At 39.4% G+C, this 23,503-nt stretch overlaps 1 protein-coding gene across 1 annotated transcript; it reads right to left on the reverse strand.

Annotated features, from left to right (window-relative positions):
• Nucleotides 1-386: 386 nt before the first annotated feature.
• Nucleotides 387-11,471, reverse strand: DCSTAMP (dendrocyte expressed seven transmembrane protein). Its single transcript, XM_070942066.1, has 3 exons — nucleotides 10,458-11,471; nucleotides 971-1,297; nucleotides 387-452 (listed from the first exon to the last, which is right to left on the reverse strand). The coding sequence occupies exons 1-3, from the start codon at nucleotides 11,469-11,471 to the stop codon at nucleotides 387-389; spliced, it is 1,407 nt and encodes a 468-aa protein (XP_070798167.1).
• Between the last annotated feature and the right edge of the window lie 12,032 nt (nucleotides 11,472-23,503).

Consider the following 23,503-nt stretch of genomic DNA (forward strand, 5'->3'; position numbering starts at 1 on the left):
ACTACTAGTTGCAGGTCATTGTATTTTCTGATTTTCTCCAGTTCTTTCTCTTTTCCTCTTCTGTTTAATAAAAATAATTATATATCTGGAAAGGAAGTGATGTTTTGATGGGGTGTCAAAAATAGTCTGCTCAATTGAGTCACCTTAAGCTAAATGGCACAATTCTGTGGTGAAACATGAACCAGTATAAGGGAAATAAAGCAAATGTTTTATTTATTTATTTTTACTAATAGAGCCTTACATTTTTTAAATATTTCTTTAATGTTTCCAAATTTCATACTAAGGCAATCAGAGTTTTGCAAAACACACACAAACAATTGAAGTTCCAGGAGCTCTTCACCAGGCTTGGGAACCTGTGGCTAATGCTATAAAACAGGAATTTCTTTTTACACATTGGTTTCTTTCTTCCTGGCATTTCCCAGTGCCTGGAGGATGGGAAACCAAAAATGTAACTGTGAAGGAAGAAGGAAAAAGGAGAAGGTTAGTTTTACTCATTACAAAAGAAGAGGTTTTTATTTGGTATCTGTCTTCTAAGCAGAACTAAAAAGTCATGAAGAAAAAAAAACAGAAAAATTACGAGTAGACCCATTTCAGGGAGGATGAATGCTGAGCATTTCTTCTCCATCATCCTTCAGGTATTGATGGAGGAAGCGGGAAGATTTACCTCAGACACATATGCATTTCAATAATGGCTATAGGTATTTGTGCAGAGACAATATCTATGTGAGTCAAAACATTACTTTGTAATAGAGATATAACCAGCGTAATGTGGTCTATGACCTAAGTAGCTTCCATATTTATTGAAAAATATGTGAAGATTCCCTTTAGGGCAATCTTGGGGAGAGAGAGTAGTATTGATCCTGGCTCTATAGATACAGTTTTGATGGTGCTTATTTTTAGTGGATTCTACAGTTACATTCTGAACAGTGTTGTACAAACCAGCATGTATTTCATGTTATTTACAGTTTACCTTTGCAAATGAATTAAGTTTCCTTTTCACGTTTTTCTCGGCAAACCTGGATCTTCTGTTTAATAATTTTGTGTGCAGATACTTTATCCGTTTCATGTCTGTGCTCGGAAAGAATGCAGTTGCGACTAATAATTTAAGTTGTGTGAGTGTAGAAGTCAGAAGCCCCAACACTATTAGAAAGAACAAAATAACTCCAAGCTGGATCCATGTAGTAGAGAGGGAAATCTTGGGTTTGGGAATGCAGCTCTCTTCAAAAAGAGGTGTCTTAAAGGAAGTGGTATTTTCAACAATCTCCCCGTTGGTAAAAATGAATTTAGCTTCATTTTTCTGTATAAGAGGAAATGAAAGATAAAAATTATGCCATGATCTATGCTGCTCTTTCAAATGGCTATGCTGAATAAATTACAATGCACCAATAAAGGAGACTATTCGTAACCCAGGGCTGAAATGCGGAGTTCTTGGTGCTCTCTGAGCTTGCTTTTTTTCTTGCAGATGTTTCATTACCCAAACTAGGTATCATCAGTACTAGTGATGTTACTACCAGCATTAGCACTGACGATGTTGCCTAGTTTGGGTAATGAAACATCTGCAAGAAAACAAGCAAGCTCAGAGAGCACCAAGGATCCCTCAAATTACAATGCAATGATTACATTTCTCAATAAGCCGTCTGTGTTTATTTTCCTACAACAGGATATTAACAATCTCTTAACTGTCTGGCCTAGACCTTAAGCCATTAGTATATCTTTCACATTTGGCAGCAGATGCAAGATTTGGCAATGCTAAAAGCATCATCATCTGAATTATGGACCTGAATAAGAACAGAATAATGATGGATGGGATTAAAGATCCCACTTTCTTGCCCACTTGACTCAGCAATGATCACCTATGTGCTTTTGGATATAGGGCAAGAACGTGTGAAACAAGCTCAAATGGTTTCAGAGATCATACCAACAGAAAACAATTGGGGACACTAGCTTCAATTTTTTTTCTAGAAAGCACACAATGTGATTTCACGCAGTTTGAACATATGCAAGAATGTTGTGATGTAGCCCTGCTCACAATGACATCATGACATAGGCACTTAAAGGCGGGGCTTATACAGGGACATCAATGGTGGGTGAGGCTTTGCCATACCTTGTCCCATTTTGCTGCAGATACCCCTGAGAGCTTCTCTTGCTTCACTGAGAGCTCACCCAAATCAGATTCTGATGGATGACTAAATCCCACCATTCTTACCATTGGCCAGACTTTGTCTCCTCCTCCCCCGTTGTATTCCACCTGAAGAAGAGCAATTTTTGGAGGTTTTTCCCATTGGCACAAAGGGGATCTATCAAGGTTGTTATGATGACCCAGGGCATGGCACAAAGGCAACACAGCCAGAGAATAAGTACAAGTCCCTTTATTAGCTCCAAACTTTGCCCCCAATGTCTCTTTACTCTCCAGTCTGGAGAAAAACTCTTCCACAAACCTGTAAGCAGACAAAACTTCCAACTATACATTCAATAGGGCAAGATAAGGTAATTAATTCGGCAGGGCAAGCAAGATAAGAAGTCCAGACTTGAAATAGCATGGCAGTAAATCAAACCACTTGGGAGGATGCCAGGAACTCAGATAAAGCAGCTAACACAAACTCAGAGTTTGTTCCCGACAACTGCCCCTCCCATTTGCCTCTTCTTTTAAATTCCAGCTCCAGATGTATCTTGTGAAGGGAGTCGGGGCCCTTTCCTCCCTCATAAGCCACGCAACCCACGTTGCTCTCTTCTCCGTTCTTCCCTGTGTGCCCTATGATGAGGAGTGGGGTGGGCCTTGGTCTTCATCAGAACCTCCTCTCCTTTGTTCTATCTCTCCCCTACTCTGCCTAGCTTGACTTTGCCCTTCCCCAGTTTCCTCCATAGCCAACGGAGCCACTCTCTCGCTCTCTCTCAGCTGTTCCTCTTCCATCTCAGAGTCAGACTCCGACAGGGGCATGACAGTTGCACCTAAACTGAATGGTGAATAGATATCCAAAGGAGCACCATTTTGGTTTCCTTGGGTGCCAAATGCCCTGTTGAAATAAAATCCTCACCTGAATATAGGAGGGCTGGAAAAAAAAGGCCCAGCACACTTCTGCAGCCTTGTGCCTTACAGATACCTTGGACAGCAACTCATAGCATACAAGACTTAGAATTCTGGGAATTGTAGTCCAACATGCCTGAAGGCAGTAGTTTGAAAAAGTGCTGTTTGGGTCAAGGAGGCTGACGAAGTGGCTGAAGCATTTGGATTAGTGGTATGGATTTCCCTTGGATAACTGTGATTTACAGCATTTTCTAGCATCGCCCAACCATAGTTGGGCTAAGATAACAGTAATGAGGGCAGGTGGCCTGTGGGGTGGGCAGGCAGTCTATAAGGTCCCAAGTGAAGAAGAACAATTGCACTAAGGTATGAAAATAGAAAGTAGCACTCGGGCAAAAAAGGAAAAGAGAAAAGGCGATTGCCAGGAAAGATAGATATTCCTTTCCCATCTTCTCTCAACTGCTGTGAAGCAGTAATGGCTGGTACTTACAATGAGGTATCATATCTACTGAAAACCAAAGGTTGGCTTTTATATGTATAATTTCCAGTGTCTGGGATTCAGAGGCTGGGATGATGATATCATGCAGAGCTGAAGTTTTTCCCTTACTTAAATTTTTTAAAGCTTACTAAAATTGCTGTTTTATGCGTGCAAAGACTCTCTGAAAGCTTCCCAGACCTTATTTCTTTGGCTTTCTGTCAGAAATCAATGGGAAATTATGCTATCAATATTTCATGATTTGCTGACCAACTTATATAGCAGAATCTGGGTGAAGTGAGGGCTGAGCATTCCCCCCCACCCTCCTGCATACAAAAGGCAGACTGTACAGCTGAAGTTCTTACATCTGGGCTGCCCTGATTTGGAGAGATCGTTCTTTGTCTCTGGGCTTCTTAACAGATCCATTTAAGTGAAACTAGCTAAGAGATAAGACACAAACAGCACACGGAGGGTTGAGTTTGGAGTAAGTGCAGCACAAATGGTCCAGTGGTGGGTTTCAAAATTTTTTACTATCAGTTCTGTGGGTGTGGCTTAGTGGGCATAGCAGGGGAAGAATATTGTAAAATCTCCATTCCCTCCCCACTCCAGGGGAAAGTTACTGCAAAATTCCCATTTCCTCCCGATCAGCTGGGACTCGGGAGGCAGAAAATAGATGGGGGCGAGGCCAGTCAAAGGTGGTATTTACCGGTTCTCCGAACTACTCAAAATTTCCACTACTGGTTCTCCAGAACTGGTCAGAACCTGCTGAAACCCACCTCTGAAATGGTCCTCTTAAAGTCTTAATACAAATATAACACAGGCTTGAACAGGTACTATTCACCTTTCAGTAATTGGTATTTGAAAGAGCTAACGGTTTTCAAACTTGCTCCATTAATTATGCAATTGGGTGTATAACTCAGCTAGTTAACAATATATTTTTGTTCCTGATGATGATTTCTACCCCCATCCCTCAGCAATTTTAGGAGGCAGGTTGTTGTTGTTTTTTTTAAAGTCACTCTGTTAAGAAACATTTTTACCCTTTGGGTGAGGATATAATTCAACCCTTCCATATTTCTCTTTTTCTAAGGATCCTCGCAACACTGTTATGTTCTGTGATTTCCAAAATTGTGGGAACCACCCACACCCTGTGGATCAAGCTTTCAGAAGGAGATGATCAATGATCATGATTTTTGTTGAGCTTGGTGATATTCTAAAAATAGAATGAGAGGCAGTCAAACAAAATATTTTATATGGTTATTTATGAATATACATTGATTGAATTTTATATTTTTGGATGTATATGCATGTGTTGGGTATATGAATGTGGTGAGCATTAGATAGTGACTACCGTACAATTTATTAAATGGAAACAAACTGAAGAGTTCCAACAGAGTCACTGTATCAGTGAGATGAGCACAATAGAAACTTAATAAATAAATAAATAGGTTAGCATGAGCCAGGTGAAGAAAATCAAGAATGATAGACCTCCTATAATCCCACCATTACCATCACTGCACACATACCCTGTCATTATCTGATCAATGTGATGGTCATAGAAAGTTACAATATCCTAGCATTTCTTTCTTCATTGTACTAGACAATTCAATGTATAATTAAACATACATTGGACAATGTTAATGTGGTCATTTATTTTGGGCTACAGCTCCATTCAATTCTAACAGCAGAGCCATACTAGGCTGATCTAATTCAACATCTCAATATATTCATATTGAGGAAGACTTTAAATAAATATTTAAACAAAGAGTTTAGTTTACAACTTAATTGTTAAAAGTAGGATTATATTCTCTGGCAACCAGCCACTGTTCACACTCATTGTACACAAAGGTACACAAAGATCATTTGTGATTGATCAGTGAAAAGAAGCAAGAAGTTGTTTAGGCTCAATAATTGGCCCTTGTGGGATGTTTGCCTTTATGCTCCTCTCCTCTAACTATATATTCAAAATTTGTCTACAATGTAATAGAGTAACAGAACAGAATAACAGAGTTGGAAGGAACCTCAGAGGTCTTCTAGTCCAACTCCCTGCTCAGGAACCTGCTGTCCCACTGCTTAGGAAACCCTATATCAGGGCTGTCAAATTCCTGGGCCACAGGCCGGATGTGTCATGCGCTGGTCACGCCCATGACCAGTTTAGCGAAGGGGGGAAAAGTCCCAATACGTCACATGATACTGCTGTGACAATGTGGGTTTGACACCCCTGCCCTATATCATTTCAGACAAATGGTTGTCGAATCTCTTCTTAAAAACTTCCAGTGTTGGAGCATTCACAACTTCTGGAAGCAAGTTGTTCCACTGATTAATTGTTCTAACTGTCAGGAAATTTCTCCTTAGTTTTAGGTTGCTTCTCTCCTTGATTAGTTTCCATCTATTGCTTCTTGTCCTGCCTTCAGGTGCTTTGGAAAATAGCTTGATTCCCTCTTCTTTATGGCAATCCCTAAGATATTGCTATCTTGCCATCCTCAGTCCTTCTATCCAATTGCAGCAACCATTCTTTGCAGAGGTGGGTTTCAGCAGGTTCTGACCAGTTCTGGAGAACTGGTAGTTGAAATTTTGAGTAGTTCAGAGAACCGGTAAATACCGCCTCTGACTGGCCCTGCCCCCATTTATTCTCTGCCTCCCAGCTGATCAGGAGGAAATGGGAATTTTGCAGTAACCTTCCCCTGTAGTGGGGAGGGAATGGAGATTCTACAGTATCCTTCCCCTGCCACACCCACCAAGCCACACCCACAGAACCGGTAGTAAAAAAATTTGGAACCCACCACTGATTCTTTGTATGTTTTAGCCTCCAGACCGTAATCATCTTTGTTGCTCTTTTCTGCACTCTTTCTAGAGTCTCAACATCTTTTTTACATCGTGGCGACCAAAACTGGATGCAATATTCCAAGTGTGGCCTTACCAAGGCATTATAAAGTGGTATTAACCCTTCACGTACTCTTGATTCTGTCCCTCTGTTAATGCAGCCTAGAATTGTGTCAGCTATCTCAAAGAAAATCTTGTAAAGAAACTTCTGCTTTTCTGTCTTGAATATGTGTTTTTAAACCTGCTTCAAATTTCCCTGGGTAGTGTTTTGAGTTTATTTTTTTGTTGGAAGCATGCTATTTCTCTTATTGCTACTTTCAGGTTCATTTCTTTGAAATACATTTCAGAATGTATTTGGAGCAAGGAAAGACAGAGAGCTGCTGGAGAGATAATGAAAACCAAACAAATCCCTTGGCTATTCAGAATTAAACCTTTTAGAATTTCAGGGATGTCTGCAGGGTGTGGTCAAAAAAGTTCAAGGTCGCATCTGCAGTAGTGCGATGAAAACTTTGCCTGTTTTTTTTATGAGCAACCCACAGGGTCATGGTCACTCTCTTCATTCTTTTGACCAGATCCTGAAGACACCTTTGATGACATTAAAAGACTTTAGTTTCTTCTGGAGATAAAATTAAGGTAACAGTTATTATATTCTTTCCTATTTTATTGTAATTAGAAGCAGGGGTGAAATGTAAAATTTGTTACTACTGGTTCTGTGGGCGTGGCTTGGTGGGGGGTAATGTGATTGGCTGGGCGTGGCCAACTTTTTTATTATTATTATTTTTCAAAGCATTTTTTCTAATGTTTTGAAAAGCTTCTCTGCTAATCAGGAAACTCAGCTGGGATCGTCAGAAAGGCTTTTTAAAAAATGCCTCTCTGCCGATCAGGCAAGTCAGCTGGGATCGTCAGAGACTTTTCAAAACATTTTTTTTACCACCTCTTCGCCAAGAGGTTGCAGAAAAAAATGCTTTGAAAAGTCTCTGATGATCCCAGCTGAGCCATGCGATCATCAGAGGCTTTTTTTTTAAACTTTTAAAAACATTTTTTTCGTTGAAGAGGTCATAGAAAAAATGCTTTTAAAAGTTAAAAAAAAAAGCCTCTGATGATCGTGTGGCTCAGCTGGGCATGGTGGGGGGAGGCCACAGGGATTTTTGCTACCAGTTCTCCGAACCACCTGCCGCCATCGCTACTGGATTGGGCGATCCGGTCCGAACCGGGAGCATTTCACCCGATTAGAAGATAAGAACCAGTTATATGGGTGAACCGAAATGACTTGTTTGCTGGAAAACTTATGTTTTTCATAATTGTTTCTTGTAAAATAATTTTCTCAAGGGTAAGACGAAAAATGATTATTCATTGCTAATTCCTTTTTTTTGCTGTTTTATGGAGTGCTTTGATATTTCAGAACTATGTGCTTTTGGATCACAGTTTTATGTCAAATTCAACATTTGCTAATTTTACTTATGTATTCTGAATTATTACCCTACTTTTTTCCTGGAAATCAAGGCAACCTCCACAAACACCACAAACATAGTATGCAAAATTGGAACTTTTCCAAGTTTGAGATGGTTGTTCCAACCATTTAGGAAGAGTTTCTGACTTAAAATTCTTTCAGAATGGTCAAAACAAGCAGGGCACATACCGAATAATTTGCATGTCACCAATCACAACATAATTTAGGTTGAAACTAATCCCAAAGCATGCACTAAGTTCAATCAATGCATGAATACACCCAAAAAGCATTTTCAAAGAGTCTTATGGAAATCTATTGAATGAACTTGAAGTCAAAAATAGTTGAAGGAAAAATTCCCAGATGAAAAATTTCAAGTGGTGATTGCAACAGTTGTATTTTTAAAAATCTATTCACTTTTCTTTTAAAAAGCAAGAATGTGAGGTAACTTGCTGAGAGCAAAGCGAGCGAGCAAAAAGAATAAGTTTTAGCTTGTGCCATTGTATCAGAGAAACATTTCGATGCCTGCTGAGAATTGTTTGGCTTCCAGAATTATGAAGTGATTGTGTCCTTAATATAAGGGGTTGCTCAATGTTCCAGTTTGCCCAACAATTGGCAGGAAATACAGGCCATAAATCTGCTGAATGCTGAGTCACTCATCATTAGCAAGCAGATCTGAAAACCTCAGCTGAAAAAAAGAACATTTCCAAGAGTCGTATGCCTATTGCCTCTTTGAAGCTAGCAAAAGAAGATACATTTTTCTTTCCAGCAGCTTCCGGTAGCTCATGGAAGTAATCTGGTAACAAAAATATTGGGGTTGACTTTAGTTTTAATATGAGACAGATAGTCTTTTGATGCTTTATATGTGAGCCTTAGATGCTGTTAAGTTTTTTCTGCAGTTAAGTATGGTTTCAGCTTCTTGATCTCTGCTTTTTACAGTCCCAGCCTCTGTTTTGTGGGCAAGGAGTTTATGTAGGTCAGTTGGCTGACAATGCAGTTAATAAAATCAATGTGGCATAGTGATTAAGGGGGTAGGACTCAGAGTGGGGAGACCCAGGTTGTAGTCAGTCAAGGAAACTAAAAATGTAAAGGTTTTCCCTGTCTAGTCATATCCGACTCTAGGGGGCAATGCTCATCTCTGTTTCTTAGCTGAGGGAGCCAGCATTGTCTGAAGACACTTCTGTGGGGTGTCCAGCATGACTTTGCCCCAAAGCACATAGAATGCTGTTACCTTCCCACTCAATAGGTATCAACAAGCATGCAAATGCAAGTAGATAAATAGGTACTGATAAGTGGTACCTGTTTATCTACTCACATTTGCACGCTTTCGAACTGCTAGATGACAAGGGTGGGTTCTAAAAATTTTTACTACTGGTTCTGTGGGCGTGGCTTATTTTGTGGGCCTGGTTTGATGGTCATGTGACAATTCTTTAGGATTTAACAGCGGTACTGGTCTACCAGGCTTTTAACTGCTTGCAGAGCCGTACCGGTCTACCCATTTATTTTTGGAGTGTTCCGGTCTACCCATTTGTTTTGGAGCGCACTGGTCTACCACCACACTGCCTTTTACCACTGATCAGTTGTAAAGCGGTCCTTTGAAGCACTGCAGCAAGAGTTTAAACAGGTTTTTTCCTTCTAGTCGATCAGCTGTGACTCAGGAGGCAGCAAATAGATTGGGGGCGGGGCTAGGCAGAGGTGGTATTTACCGGTTCTCCAAATTACTCAAAATTTCCACTACTGGTTCACAAGAACCAGGGAGAACCGGTAGCAACCCACCACTGCTAGGTGGCCAGGAGCTAGGACAAGTAACGGGAGCTCACCCCATAGCACAGTGCTCGGGTTGCAAACCCGGGCTGTCAGCTTTCCAACTGCTGGGGAATTCTAGGAGTTGAAGACCACACATCTCAAAGTTGCTAAGGTTGAGAAACACCACCCTACTGGCCTACCCTGCTGCGGTGTTGGGATTAAAATGAAGGTCATCCCCACACATCACTTGAAAATGGATCAAATACAAATGTCAAGTAATAAATGCATACTTGGGAAGAACTCTACACAAAGAAATCTTTTACCCCAGTAAATCCCCAAATTTGGGCAGTTTAAGAAATCACTTATTGAAGAAACTTAAAATATGCAAAGTGCCTTTCTATTGGCTGAAGTCACAGACCTTGCTTAAACCAGCTGGGTAAAGAGCCTCCCGTTGCATTTTCCATACCTTCTAAAATTGAGGTTCTTATGTTTTTCACTCTCTCTCCCTCAGGCACATCAAACATTTGTCATGACAAAACAATGGATATTTTCAGCTGCCTTAAACATCAAGTTTGGTGTCGCATTTGCTTTTGTTTAATATTCGGGCCCTACAAACCAGGGGTGGCATTCACTTACCTTTGCTACTGGTTGCAAATGTGAGCGCAGGGCCTTCCGCGCATGTGCAGAGCGTCAAAAACGGGACGTGATTACGTCTGGGCGGGTGGGCAGAGCCTCCTGCCAGTGCTGCTACCGGTTTGCCCGAACCGGATAGAACTGGCTGAATACCACCACTGCTTCAAACCTTGGTGTTTGTTTTTTTAAAAATGCCATGCCTACCCACCTCCAGGTTTTTCAATCCTATTTTTTTTTTTAGCATAATTTTATTCCGTAGAAAATCTGTATCTGAAGCGATACCAAAAGTGCTGCGCTGTAGCTAAGATACTTACGTGGTAATATAATTTGAAGTGGACCTCTAGCTCAGGGAAATCGTGGAGATGCTTGCTCACGGAAAAAATGAGCCAGTAAAGCAAATAATCTACTGCTGAAAAGACGACCCAAATGCAAAGGTTAGCAAGCACAGGAAGAAAAAAGCGTGCTGTGCATTTCCTTTCTTTAGGTGTTTGGCAAAAAGATGGCACCAGAGAGTACACATTTCTTTCTTCTTTACTCAGAGGGAGCACTGAGAGCTTTTCCTGCTGCCATACTTGTTCATTGTATTTGATGAACCCTCGAGTAATGTACGTGTTCTTAAACTTGATGGTCTGTGGGCTTCGGAAGTTTCGGATGAAGTGGTACGTGCCAAGCAGAACCAAAATTGTCCCCACAAAAGGCAGCACTTTCTTGGCCAAAAAGGACTGTAGAGCTATTATGGAGGAGATCTGACTGGTGATGTTGTGAATGCTCAATCTTGTTTTTTCCAGTTGCAGCTTCAAGTCTTCATCTGAAACCAAGAAAGACACGTTTAAGCTGTCACGCACCAGAAACAGATGTTTGGAAATCTTCAATTGACTGTAAATCCACTGGATGGCTTTCAGATAGGTGAGGTCAAGGAAAGTCCAATTCTGGGAATTGAGAGTGCAAGTCACACTGTCTGCCAGCTGCTTCAGGTTGAAAAAAATATTTTGGATGTTGCCAGCAACCACCATAGCAGTTCCAGCAGCAATGAGAGTGTTTCTGCCTTCGCGCAATCCGCAAGAAAGGAAGAATACCACCACAAAGCAGCGAAAAGACTGGAAAAAGTACAGATTTACAGACAGGAGAATCCATAAAATATTGACTGTGATGATAGAAAGCATCGGATAGTCCAACAGGAAGGAATACCCAGGGAGAAGTAGGAGCAGGTTTGCTATAAAACTGATGGAGCTACAGAGAGCAAAGAGAACCAGCTTATTTCTCCAGCTCAGCTTCCTCTGGGTCACAAAGAGTTCCCGTGATTGTTGGAGAAAAGTGACAAAATCCATTTTCTTTATACGTCAGAGATCCAGTACGTTCACTTGGTGGAAATAAAACAACAACAACAAAGAAAATTAATCCTTCAACATAGAGCTTTATTTAGATGTATTAAGTCCCCTAAATAAGCATGTAGTCGAACTATTGACATCCCTGGCATGATGTAGCAAGCAAGCAGCTCATCTCTTGAGGCAGGAAAATGACTGTGATTTCCAGGGTGGCCTTTGTTGTGATTTCTTTGGCTGAGGACAGTGTTTCTCAACCTTAGCAACTATCTGGACTTCAAGTCCCAGAATTCCCTAGTTAGCATGCTGCTGTTCTAAATATAGTGGAACTGGCCACACGAGTGAAAACTAAAGCACTCTTACAACTTGTAATTAATAAAGCACTTCTAGACATGCTTACAAGAGAGTAAGCTTGATCAGGTCCACTGACAAAATGCAATTCACACTTGAAATTGGATTCATCTTTCCTTGAAAGTAACCCATATTGCCCATTTAGCCTGGCTAGGTGGCTCAGTAGCTAAGATGCTGAGCTTGCCGATCAAAAAGGTCAGCAGTTCGGCGGTTTGAATCCCTAGCATAGGTCTCCTGTGTGATCAGGGGGTTGGACTAGATGACCTCCAAGGGTCCCTTCCAACTCTGTTACTGTTACTGCTCACAGTGGACCTTGTTTAGGTGCACAAATGCTCAATGAAACCAAAAGAAGAATCGAAATGTTACACATTAGCAAAGAACTCGAGCAATATGTCTAACTTCCTACACTGTAGAGTTTTTTCCTGACATAACTCAAGTGAACAAAATCTTCGTTCTCTCCCAAGTAGCTTACTTACTCTGTTTTTAATACCTAATACCTTAAAGAAGTTTTTGCTAAATTTCATTTGAAAATTAGTCTTCAAATGTTCATCTTCTATTGGAATTAGAAATGAAATGTTCATTTTCTATTATGAGGTTTTTTCTTCTTCTAGAACCACATTCACAGTCTTTAGAGGAGGCATACTTGGAGTTGTCAGACATCCAAATATGCCTTCACTTCATCTGTTTTTCCCAGATTAATATAACCAATTCTCTTAATTACTCCACATTGATTTGAGGTTTGGTCCCTCAACCATCCTGGTTGTCTTCCTCTGAACACTTCCAGAGATACCAGTTGGTTTTGAAATGTGGTTCCCCAACCTAGAAAAATACCCCATACATCCCAATCTCCAAAAAAGAGGAATACAACATCTCGTAGACTTCTAGAAGAACCTTACATCTAGCAAATATGTTATGCCTAGCCAAATAATGCTAAAGTTTACTCACAAATTTCTCCACTGCAAGCATCCTGTTAATTTCTTTCATGTTGCATTTCTTGAATTCTGATAAGAAATACTAATGAGTGCCAATAAAAGAGTTCATTATGAATCACTCTGCTCGTGGAATCCACCCGTCCACATGCGTGGGACATATGACAAAGCAACCAAAATGGTTCTGTTTTTGAAGGTGATTAAATGTGGAACTGTTTGCAAGAAGAATTACTAATGATCTGGGCTCAACAGTAAATATTGTTAAACAAAGATTAGCTACAGACTCTTTAGGGTCCAATTAGATGCAGCTTGAAATATATGAGTGGCCCTTACTTGCTCTGCTGCAAATTGAAAAAATAAAAATTGTGGAAATTTGCTGGAAGTCTGGGCATTTCTGTAGGCTCAGCTTGGATCGCAGCTCAATGTGGTTTTTGTCCACCAGGGAGAAGAGCTTCTGGTGATGTTAATAGTTCCTATCCTGGGATAACAAGTGGCAGGATTTGAGTACTCTTAATGGTCCTTCATCCTCGGTACCACATTTATTAACAAGACGCCCACTTGTTGAAAACAACTTGATGAAAACAAGCAATAAAGACCTGGAATCTTCAGATCTTTACTATTATTTATTTATTGCCTTTTAATGGTAAAAAAGGGGAAAGAGAAAGAAAAAAAGACAAGATGACGAAGATGGAGATACATAAATTGTCAAAGAGAAGGGAGAAGGGAAAACAAAAAAACAACACATCAAAAAGGCTCTAATGAAATAGTGAAAGAAATACAAAAGAAAATGGTGTTGTATGAATATGTCATTATAGTAATCAGTTTCAATTCTATATATAGTTACCTAATGCAAATATTATTCATTTCTAATACATTTTATTTATTTCATTCATTTCTTTACATCTGCATGTTAAACTGATTTATTGACAGCAAATATCTATAAAAATGAATAGTAGATGTTTTAGTTTTGAAGAATTTAACAAATTATTTAACAATTTAACAAAGGCACTGAAAAAAGTGATTTATGACTGTTTTTCACACGAGCGTTGCACCATCCCCATAGTCATGTTATCAAAATCCAGATGTTTGGCAACTGACTCATACTTATGAAGGTTGCAGTGTCCCAGGGTCACATGATCACTTTTTGCGACCTTCTGTCAAGCAAAGTCAATGATTCACTTAAAAATTGTGTTACTAACTTAACAATCGCAACGATTCACTTAACAACTGTGGCAAGAAAGGTTATAAAATGGGGCAAAGCTCAGTTAAAAACTGTCTTGCTTAGCAAGAGAAATTTTGGGCTCAACTGTGCTTGTAAGTCGAGGACTACCTATATGTTAAAGCTTCATCTTCATCCTATATCAGTTGGTCCGAAATACTTAAACAAAAAGCTTAAGAATTCCCAGAATTCTGAGAATTGAAGTCCACACATCTTAAACAGAAACACTGACTTAAGAGTAACATTCCGTAATATGAAAATCAGAGTTAATTGTAAGAAAGAAGTGCAACTATTTCGTAATGGTTTGCAACAGTGTTGAAATCTGTCTAAAGTTCAACCAGTCATAAAGACCTGTGGTGAAATAATTATCTGAGTATTAAGGCTCACATGTTATCAGGATATTCAGATATGTCTCTCTCACTAAGGACAGCAGCTAAAGCTTAGAAATGTTTCTGCAGAACATCTGTTATGTCTGCACTTAAATAAAAGTGTTGCTAGATTCAAATCTAAAAAAAGTTTGCTAATGACTGAAATTTAACTTGATTTTAAAGGTACCAGTATTCATCTGACTGGATACCAGATTGCAGTTGTTGATGAAGTGCCTTAAAAATGGCTTATGTTCTATTATTATTAATTTATTTGTTTTAGTCTATCATGTTACATCAGAATTCTATGGATAGATTGTAGGATATTTGCAACCTTAAAAAGCAAGCACAACGAAAAGGTCAAACACAAAAGTGAAACAAGTAGGGTGTATTTAAAAATGGTAAGGAATGATTATAAACATACAAAGATTTAAACTGAACATCCACAACAGTCACTATTCCACTGTAATGTAAATACTGAAATGCAAATGTAATTTGAAAATGCCTGGAGAAAGACAAATGTTTTAGCTTGATTCTGGAAATACATCAATGTAGGTAGTAGGCAGACCTCTCTAGGGAAAGTACTTGAGTTACTTATAAAGTAATATAGAAGGGATAAAAATCTAATAAGTAAATAATAAACATTTGCATCACTTTAAAATGGTCACGTTAATAAATCTGATTATCATGACATAGCATTTGTGAAAGACGGCTACAAGGCAGTGGTGAAATCCAATTTTTTTGTACTACCGGTTCTGTGGGCGTGATGTACCATGGTGGGCATGGCAGGGGAAGGATACTGCAAAATCCCCATTCCCTCCCCACTCTGGGGCCAGCCAGTGGTGGTATTTGCCGGTTCTCCGAACTGCTCAAAATTTCCGCTACCGATTCTCCAGAACCTGTCAGAACCTGCTGGATTTCCCCCTGCTACAAGGTTGTCTGTAGGGGAAGGTGTGGCAGAACCTGGAAGTGGAATTAAAAGAGGAATCAGCCTGAAATCCCTACGTAGCCACAAGCAAAATAAGTCCAGCCCCCCCTGAATTTCATTGACCCTTATCTAATCCCAAGTAGGTGTTAACTATCAGTTGAGAACGTTCTTGTGCATAGGCATGATTAATAATAAATCAGTTTAATTGGACCTTCATGTGTAGGCCTCATCTTTCATGCCTGACATTGTCCCCGGGACAGAATTCTATCTGACTGTAGTAAATCAACTTTCTCTTCAAATTCAGTCCATATAAAGGATTGAATAATAGTGTGAAATGATGAAAACTATTGATATAGTTACATTCCTCACTAACAGCCATTCTGACTAGAAATGTTGATCGTTCTGAGAAGCAGAATATAGCCCAGTTATCTACTGTAACTGACTTAATCCTTTCCAGAGACAATTTTGAGTCACCGAGCTATACTGGCTGAGGAATTCTGGGAGGTGAAGTCCAACCATCTTAAAGTTGCCGAGGCCGAGAAACCCTGCTATAGATGATCAGTGCCCTTCCCAAAGCAGTGCCAGGTGAGCACACTCAAAGTGTCAGCTGTAAATTATAGTGCAGTAACCAAGGTTTCTTAATAATATTGTCCATTATTATAGATAATGTGCTCTTGTGAATTCCCAGTAATCTGAGCAAATGTTATAGGGCAGGGATGTCAAACTCAAGGCCTGCGGGCTGGATCCAGCCCATGGGGTGCTTCGATCTGGCCCATGGGACCACTCTGGAAATAGTGAAGGACCGTCCTATGGTGCCTTTGCACGACCCTCCTGAGCTCCGTTTTTGGCTGCAACGGCCTCCTGAAGCCCTCTGCCAGCAAAAATGGACCCTGGGGTCTGTGCGCTTGGGGGGTGCCGTGTGCAGTCCCCCAAGCTCTGTTTTCATTGGCAGAAGGCCGAAGGAGGCTGTCTCATCCAAAACAGAGCCCAGGAGGCTCTGTGTAGCTACCCTGGGCTCTGTTTTCACTGGCAGAGGCTTCAGGAGGCCGTTGCGGCCGAAAATGGAGTCTCGACGAGTGACATTGAGCTTACTATTCCCTCCCCCGACCATGCCCCCACCCCCACCCCAAGGTCAAACACAACCCTGATGCCGCCCTCAATGAAATTGAGTTTGACACACCTGTTGTAGGATAAAACTGTCAAATAAAACATAGGAGTGATTGTTGCACAGTGTTTGGGGATGCCAACTCACTGCCCCAGTTAACAACTTCCATAAATGCTAACACACACGGGGGGAGGGGAGGGAGAGAGAGAGAGAGAAGAGAGAGAGAGAGTTGCTGGTGCAGTGCAGATCTATTTTCATGGCCTGAAAGGGCTCTTATAAAAAAAAAGAAAAGGAAAAAAAGAGAAGAAAGCTGCAGTAAGAACTGCATTGTTTTTTCATCCTTTCTTTCCATTCAATTCTTGAAATTCCCTGCCTAGCATAATCACAGCCTATCTCCTGGTTGCAGAGCTATGCTGTATGTCCTCTCAACAGTCAAGTTTTGATTTATGGAAGATTTTCAATTAATGCGCAACTGATACAAGGTGATGTTTTCGCTCTGTTGTTGTACTATGCAGAGTGGAATGCTTTCAGTGATGTTCTATTTTGTCCCCAGGAAGACTTTTGTGGAGTGTCTAGCAGAAACAAATAACAGTAACCTGCCCAGGACCGTATATTATCTTCCAAGCAATTACATTTATTGTTGTTATCCACATGGGTCCTTACAAGCAAAGTCAGCTAACTGTCCATCTCCTTGTTCAGCATTCTGCTTTCAGGGAATAAACGCAGCCAAGAGATCTGCTTGGGGAATAGCAATCGTTGGCATTTGGAAACACAGATTTTTCTTTTTCTTTTTTTCCCAGCCTCAGAGGAAGGTGCTCTGGAAAAAAAGCGGGATGCACCCAAAATGTTGGGCTCCCTGAGAACCAAGGAAAGCCACCATGCAGGCAGAGGGATTTAAACAAAGGCTACATATTCGACTTCATGGTCTCAATGCGCAGAGGTCCTGATACAAACAATAGCATGAATAGTTTATAATAAAGTGTATAGGGTTAGCAACTGGCCCAGGACAATACACAACAGTAATGTCAGCGGTATCTGCAGAAATGGGTCAAAAAAGTTTTTAAAAATGGAGGATATAGCCCTGGATCAAAGCCCTACTCCTGTTTAATGTGTGTTGCTGAGGGCCTAGCTATTATCTGCTAACAAACTATTAAGAGCCTTTATAAGTCATTAAGTTGGTTTAGTCAGAGCTGCTGTATTTTAATCACCTTGGCTCTGCTTTTGCTTGATATAGCCATTGTTAGAATCAGCAGTTCGTTAATGCCTACCTTGACACTTATCGGAAGAAGAGACTGACCACAAATGCTTCAGTTATAGGAAGTGTTAGTCAAGCTCAGGGGTGTCAAACTCAATCCAGCCCGCGGGGTACTTAGATCTAGCCTGCGGAGACACCCTGGAAACAGTGAAGGAATGGCCCGCGGTGCTTCTGCCAGCAAAAACTGGCTCTCAAGCTCGGTTTTTGGCTGACATGGCCTTCTGCAACCCCCTGCCAGTGAAAACGGAGCTCAGGAGGGCCGCGTGCAAGCTCCGTTTTCACTGGCAGAGGGTGGCAGCCGAAAACAGAGCTCGGGAGCCTGTTTTTGCTGGCAGAACACTCAGGCTACCACCAGTGCCCCCGACAGAAGTGATGTAAAGTTGGCCATGCCCACCCTGGCCACACCCAACCCATCCCCCCGAAATCAAACACATGATGCAGCCCTCAATGAAATTGAGTTTGACACCCCTGGTCAAGCTGATCAATTGTGGATTTGTAACTTTGCTAAAGAATTTTGCAAGTGAGCACAGTAGTGATATAAGAAATGTAATGTGGTACTTTGCTTAAGCTGTAGTCAAGAATGACCAGGTAAAGGTCTGGATGTAAAAAGTTCATTGTTGGCATGTTAAAAAACAAAGGCTAATTAAGGCTAATTAAATGCAATCCCCCCCCCCCGGTGCATGCTTATTATGGTATGTTAGCCTAAAATGTGCATGTCTTTAATAAATCAGGAAAAAAAGTAATGATATATCTGGAAATTCTGATTTGCATATATGGTTTTATGGTCTAAAACAGTTTGTTGAATATCAGCAGACATGCTTGATTTGAATTTAGGTCCCAAGCATTCATCTTTACTTATGTGCAGAAATAAATAAAGTGTTGAACACTGTAGAAAATCAGCACCCACCCACCCTCCTAGAGAATGAAATGTTTTGGGGAATATTAAAAATGCAGGATAGAATATTTCCCCTAAAGGAGAAATGGGGAAAAATCTTAAGGGAGGCAGAAACCAGCTCCAATCTCCCTGCCCCAAGCAGAAACTGAGGAGGCCAGCTTTTAGAAATGCTGATTTACTAATCAATTCAGAAAGACTGGGTCAGACAAAAATTCCAGATAAGCAACAAATTAGGCAAGCCAAAGGTTGACAAGATTAGCTCAGACAAACACCTAGGATTTGCATTTCCCTTTTTGCCAGCCATGACCCCTACATGACCCCATAGGAATCAAAGTGTAAAAAACCCCACCCACTCTCAACTCCATTTTGTCAGCTCTCCCAGAACTGCATGGTGTGTGCGTGTTGGTTTGCTCACCAATAAACGGACCTTCCTTTCTTAAGCAGCCTCCATTTTATTCCCAGCTTGGAACTGGAACTGGATTTTTCTTCCTACAACCCCAATTTCCTCTCTCAGCATGATTATTGGCTCAAATTGCACTGGATAAAATGAACCCAGTGTTGGGCTGGGCCAATAATGCCATGCATATAAAAAGGGAGAGGCCTTTAATCCTAGAATTGTGGCCACCATCCTCACCTTCTCTCCCTTTAGACAACTCTGAGGACCGTCTATTCGATACCATCTACCATTTTAGACCTGAGATCAGAAAATGGGGTCATTGCTGCCCAAGGCAAGGTCAGTCAAGTGACAAAAGAAAGAAAGGAAACTCATCAGCACTTTTCTGCTTCCACAGGAGTAAAAATAGAAAAACAACAAGCTTTCTTGTTGTTACTTTTTCAGAAGATCCCAATCTTTCTCCTGGTAATTACGTCTCTTGGCCTATGGCTGAATTCTTGCTGGGTTTTGATTTATGCAACTCAATTATGTACTTCAGAGGGAAAAACAGGATATTTTGTTGAAGGATTAGCAAAATTGTTTAATAACGTTATTAAGGATGGTTACATCACAGCTCAGTTTACTGGAGTCTGGTCAAAGAGATATATTTCATTTAGTTTAAAAAGTCATAAGTATTCTGGAAGCTCAAGTCTACATGTCTAAAATTTGCCAAGGTTGAAAAACATTGACTTATATGACCAAAGTAAAGTAGAGGTAGCTAAATAAGACTTTTTTTTTTTTTTGGCTACGTTTGCTACTGTATAATTTGAATTTATAAGGTTTTATTGCTATTCTTTTCATTTTTAGCTGTTGCTATTATTTTGGTTCAGTGAATTTTAAATGGCTTCATAAAGAATAAAATAAACGTAATGGAAAAGTTAGTCATTCATGCTACTTTTCCCGAATATGCGAGTTCCCTATTAAACTTGGCCTTCCTTTTTCCATTGAATGATGTAAAAGACAAGATCTTCAGATGTGACCAATGCTTCTTTAGCTTTGACAGAAGATCTTGAGTGGCACCATATAATGCCACTTTTCCATACCGGGCATGAACGATCTGTTATTTAGAACCATAAGATGCATTTTAAAAAACCTTTCCATCATGCTATTGGAAACAGGATCTGCTGTAGACAGACTGAAAAACAAGCTGTTGCCTTCCGCACACTAACTTGGGATGTAGCCAAAATATTTTTAAGTGGTGCAAACTTGGAAGTAGATGCAAATAAGCAAAGCCACTTACTTAGCGGGTGATTTTATGCAGTTACAGCAACTGAGCATTCCTAAAGGACCAATATATATTTGAATGTCTAGAACTCCATATTGTCATAATTGCAAACTTTACACTGTTTACAACTACATTATATCTGTTGCAATATTTTCAGGATCAGACTCAATAAAGATAATAGAAATTATAGGTTTAAATATAATTCTCTTTAATCATAATAGGCATTCTATATTCGCTGAATATTCAAGATAGAAGCAAGGAAAATGGGGAGGATGGCTCCTTTTATATACAAGGGGCGGAGTCAGGAATGGGAGTGGTAAAATATGAATACATTAAAGCTCAAGTAATAAGTTAACCCCTGATGTTCCATATATACATTATTTACACATTAGAGAATAAGGCATTTACATCTGACAAATCCCCCTCTAAATGCCGGTTCGTTATACAACACCAGTTACATTCAGATTCAGGACAATATAATACATATAATTTAGAAGTTAAATATTTGTGTTGTTTAGAAGGTAAGGGTTTTGTTAATATGTCAGCTAATTGTTCAGAAGTATCACAATGTATTGCTTTGATGAATCCGTCTTGAGATAGTTGTCTCACGTGCTTAAATTTTATATCAATATGCCTGGACCTTTGTCCAATTGCATCGGATCTAGAAATTTCAATGGCCGCTTTATTATCTTCATGCATAATAAATGGTAAAGTAGGTTTCTTCCAAACATCTGTGATCAAATCATTGAACCATACAAGGTTATTTGCAGCTTTAGACAAGCAAACATATTCTGCTTCTGTGGTAGAGGTGGCTACCAGTTCTTGTTTACCAGTATACCAGTAAACTGGACAATCGTTCAATAGAAAAACATAACCAGAGGTACTCTTTCTGCATGATGTATCACCAGCCCAATCTGCATCAGCATAACAAGTAATTTTTGGTTCTTTGTCATTATTGGGTTCCAATATTAAACAAAAATCTAATGTACTTTTCAGATATCTTAAAATTCTTTTGACAGCTTCCCAATGATACAAGGTTGGTTTGCTAACATATCTTGACAATAAATTGAGAGGTAATGCAATATCTGGCCTAGTCCAATTAGATATATAAAGGAGTGAACCTATAACTGATCTGTAAAATGTGTTGTCTTTAAACTCAGGGGAAGATTCATCATTGTTTCTAAGAAAATCAGTTTGCATAGGTGTGTCACATGTTTTGGCATTATTTAAGTTACATTTGTTTAGGAGTTCAATGATTTTATCTTTTTGAGTAAGTTTGAATCCCCTTTTTGTTTTGTTAATTTGTACACCAAGGTATTTATTCACTCTACCTAGTGATTTCAATGAGAAGTGTTCGTTTAACTTATTTACAAAGATTTCCCTGCTCTCTTTATGCTTTCCAATATATAAAATATCATCCACATAAATTAATACAAATTCAATATGATCATTACTCTTTTTTACAAAGAAACAGTTATCAGCAGTGGTGGCGTTGAAATCCATGGTCTTTAGTACTTTTACCAAACAATCGTACCATCTTTTGCCAGATTGCTTCAATCCGTACAGACTCTTATTTAGTAACCAAATTTCGTTCTTATTAGTGTATTGACTGTGTGGTGCTCTTACATATATTTCCTTATCTAATTTTGCATGTAAGTATGCAGTCTGTATGTCATATTGAAACACGTCTAGATTGAGTGCAGATGCTACTACTAGAGCTGTTTTGACACTCTCTGTTCTCACTGTGGGTGAATATGTGTCAGTATAGTCTTCTGGATATTTTTGTGCATAACCTTGTGCAACTAGTCTGGCCTTGTATAAGGTATTTCCTCCTTCTAAATTCTTAATTTTATAAATCCACCTGGTACCTATAATTGTTTTATCCTTAGGTGCGATCGCAGGTGTGAATACATTTAATCCTTGTAAACTTTTCATTTCTTTTTCCATAGCTAGTTCCCATTTTTCTCTTTCTTCACGGGGAAGTTTCAATACTTCCTCATATGTATTAGGTGTTATTTGTTCTCCATCCATATGCATAATATAATCTTTGTATTTATTTGGTATTTGGTTTCTATTATTTCTAATATTTCTTTCAGGTTTGCTATGGTTGTCATGCAAATATCTGGCTTCCTTTTTTGTTAATGTGTCTGTCTTTATTTTATGCTGACTATTTGTCCAAGTTTTGGTTTTGTTCTTACTTTTGTTAATATTTTGATTTTCTGTTGTTCCTTCCTCGCAAGATATATTATCTTTGCTTTTATTAGAAAAAATTTCATTAAGGTGCAACTTAGACCAATTGGCCTGCTCATGAAACACAGCTGTTCTGGATACTATAAATTTGTTATTATTATCGATGAATCTGTACCCTTTGGTTCCAGTTTCGTATCCCATGAATCTTAATCTCCTGGATACGTTTTCTCCCTTTCTCCTCAATTGTTTAGGTATGTGCACGTCTGCAGTAACTCCAAATATGTGCATGTGTGCTAATTTAGGTTTTCTATTGTACATCACCTCATATGGTGTCTTATTCACAATACTGGACCATGTTCTATTTTGAGTGTAATTTGAATAATGTAAGGCTTCTGACCAAAATTGTTTGCCTAAACCAGCATCTTCTAATGTGCATCTAATCATGGTTTGTAGTGTGGAGTTCTTTCTCTCTGCAATCCCATTTTGAAAGGCAGAAAATGGATTGGACGTGAAATGTAGCATCCCTCTATCCTTTAACCATTGGGAGAATTCTTTAGACATGAATTCACATCCCCTATCTGTCATAATTTGTTTTATTCTGATATTATGTTGTGTTTCTATGCGTTTGTAGAATTCCTTAAATTTCTGAAAGGTTTCATCCTTGTGCTTTAATGTGTAAACAAAACCATAGCGACTGTAATCATCCACTATTGTTAGGAAGTAACGTTTTCTATAGGTAATTGATGGAGTTAATGGACCAACTAAGTCCATATGTACCAAATCAAAAATATTGTTAGTTGATCTGTTAGATTTTTTTGGTCTAGGACTGGTTTTTAGTTTGGTGGATTTACATACTGAGCATTCTAAATAATTTTCACAATTTTTTATTTTTACACCTTCTGCGTGTTCAGTCATTTTTTGTACTACAGGAAAGCTTGCATGTCCTAACTTCCTATGTAAGATATGAGCACACTCATCATGAATTGGTTTACCTATTTTTGGTTTCTTCTCATTGTGTGTATTTTTGTTATCATGAGTTATTTTACATTCATCATTGTCACTGTTACTGACATTTTCATCATCTGCTTCAATACAATCTTCCATATTTGAATCAATGTTATGTAACCATCTTTCTTTGGTTAT

This window comes from Pituophis catenifer, unplaced genomic scaffold, assembly GCF_029215685.1.
Source record: "Pituophis catenifer annectens isolate HBS135680 unplaced genomic scaffold, rPitCat1.0.hap2 SCAF_3, whole genome shotgun sequence".
NCBI classification, from domain to species: domain Eukaryota; kingdom Metazoa; phylum Chordata; class Lepidosauria; order Squamata; family Colubridae; genus Pituophis; species Pituophis catenifer.

Excerpts from the sequence above, each read along its gene's own strand:
- DCSTAMP (XM_070942066.1), bottom strand. The coding sequence starts at position 11,471 with ATGGATTTTGTCACTTTTCTCCAACAATCACGGGAACTCTTTGTGACC. Across the intron at positions 1,298-10,457 it reads ACTTCAAATTATATTACCAC|AAAAATGAAGCTAAATTCAT; the intron begins GTAAGTATCTTA and ends CCTCTTATACAG. Across the intron at positions 453-970 it reads AACTTAATTCATTTGCAAAG|TTACATTTTTGGTTTCCCAT; the intron begins GTAAACTGTAAA and ends CTTCCTTCACAG.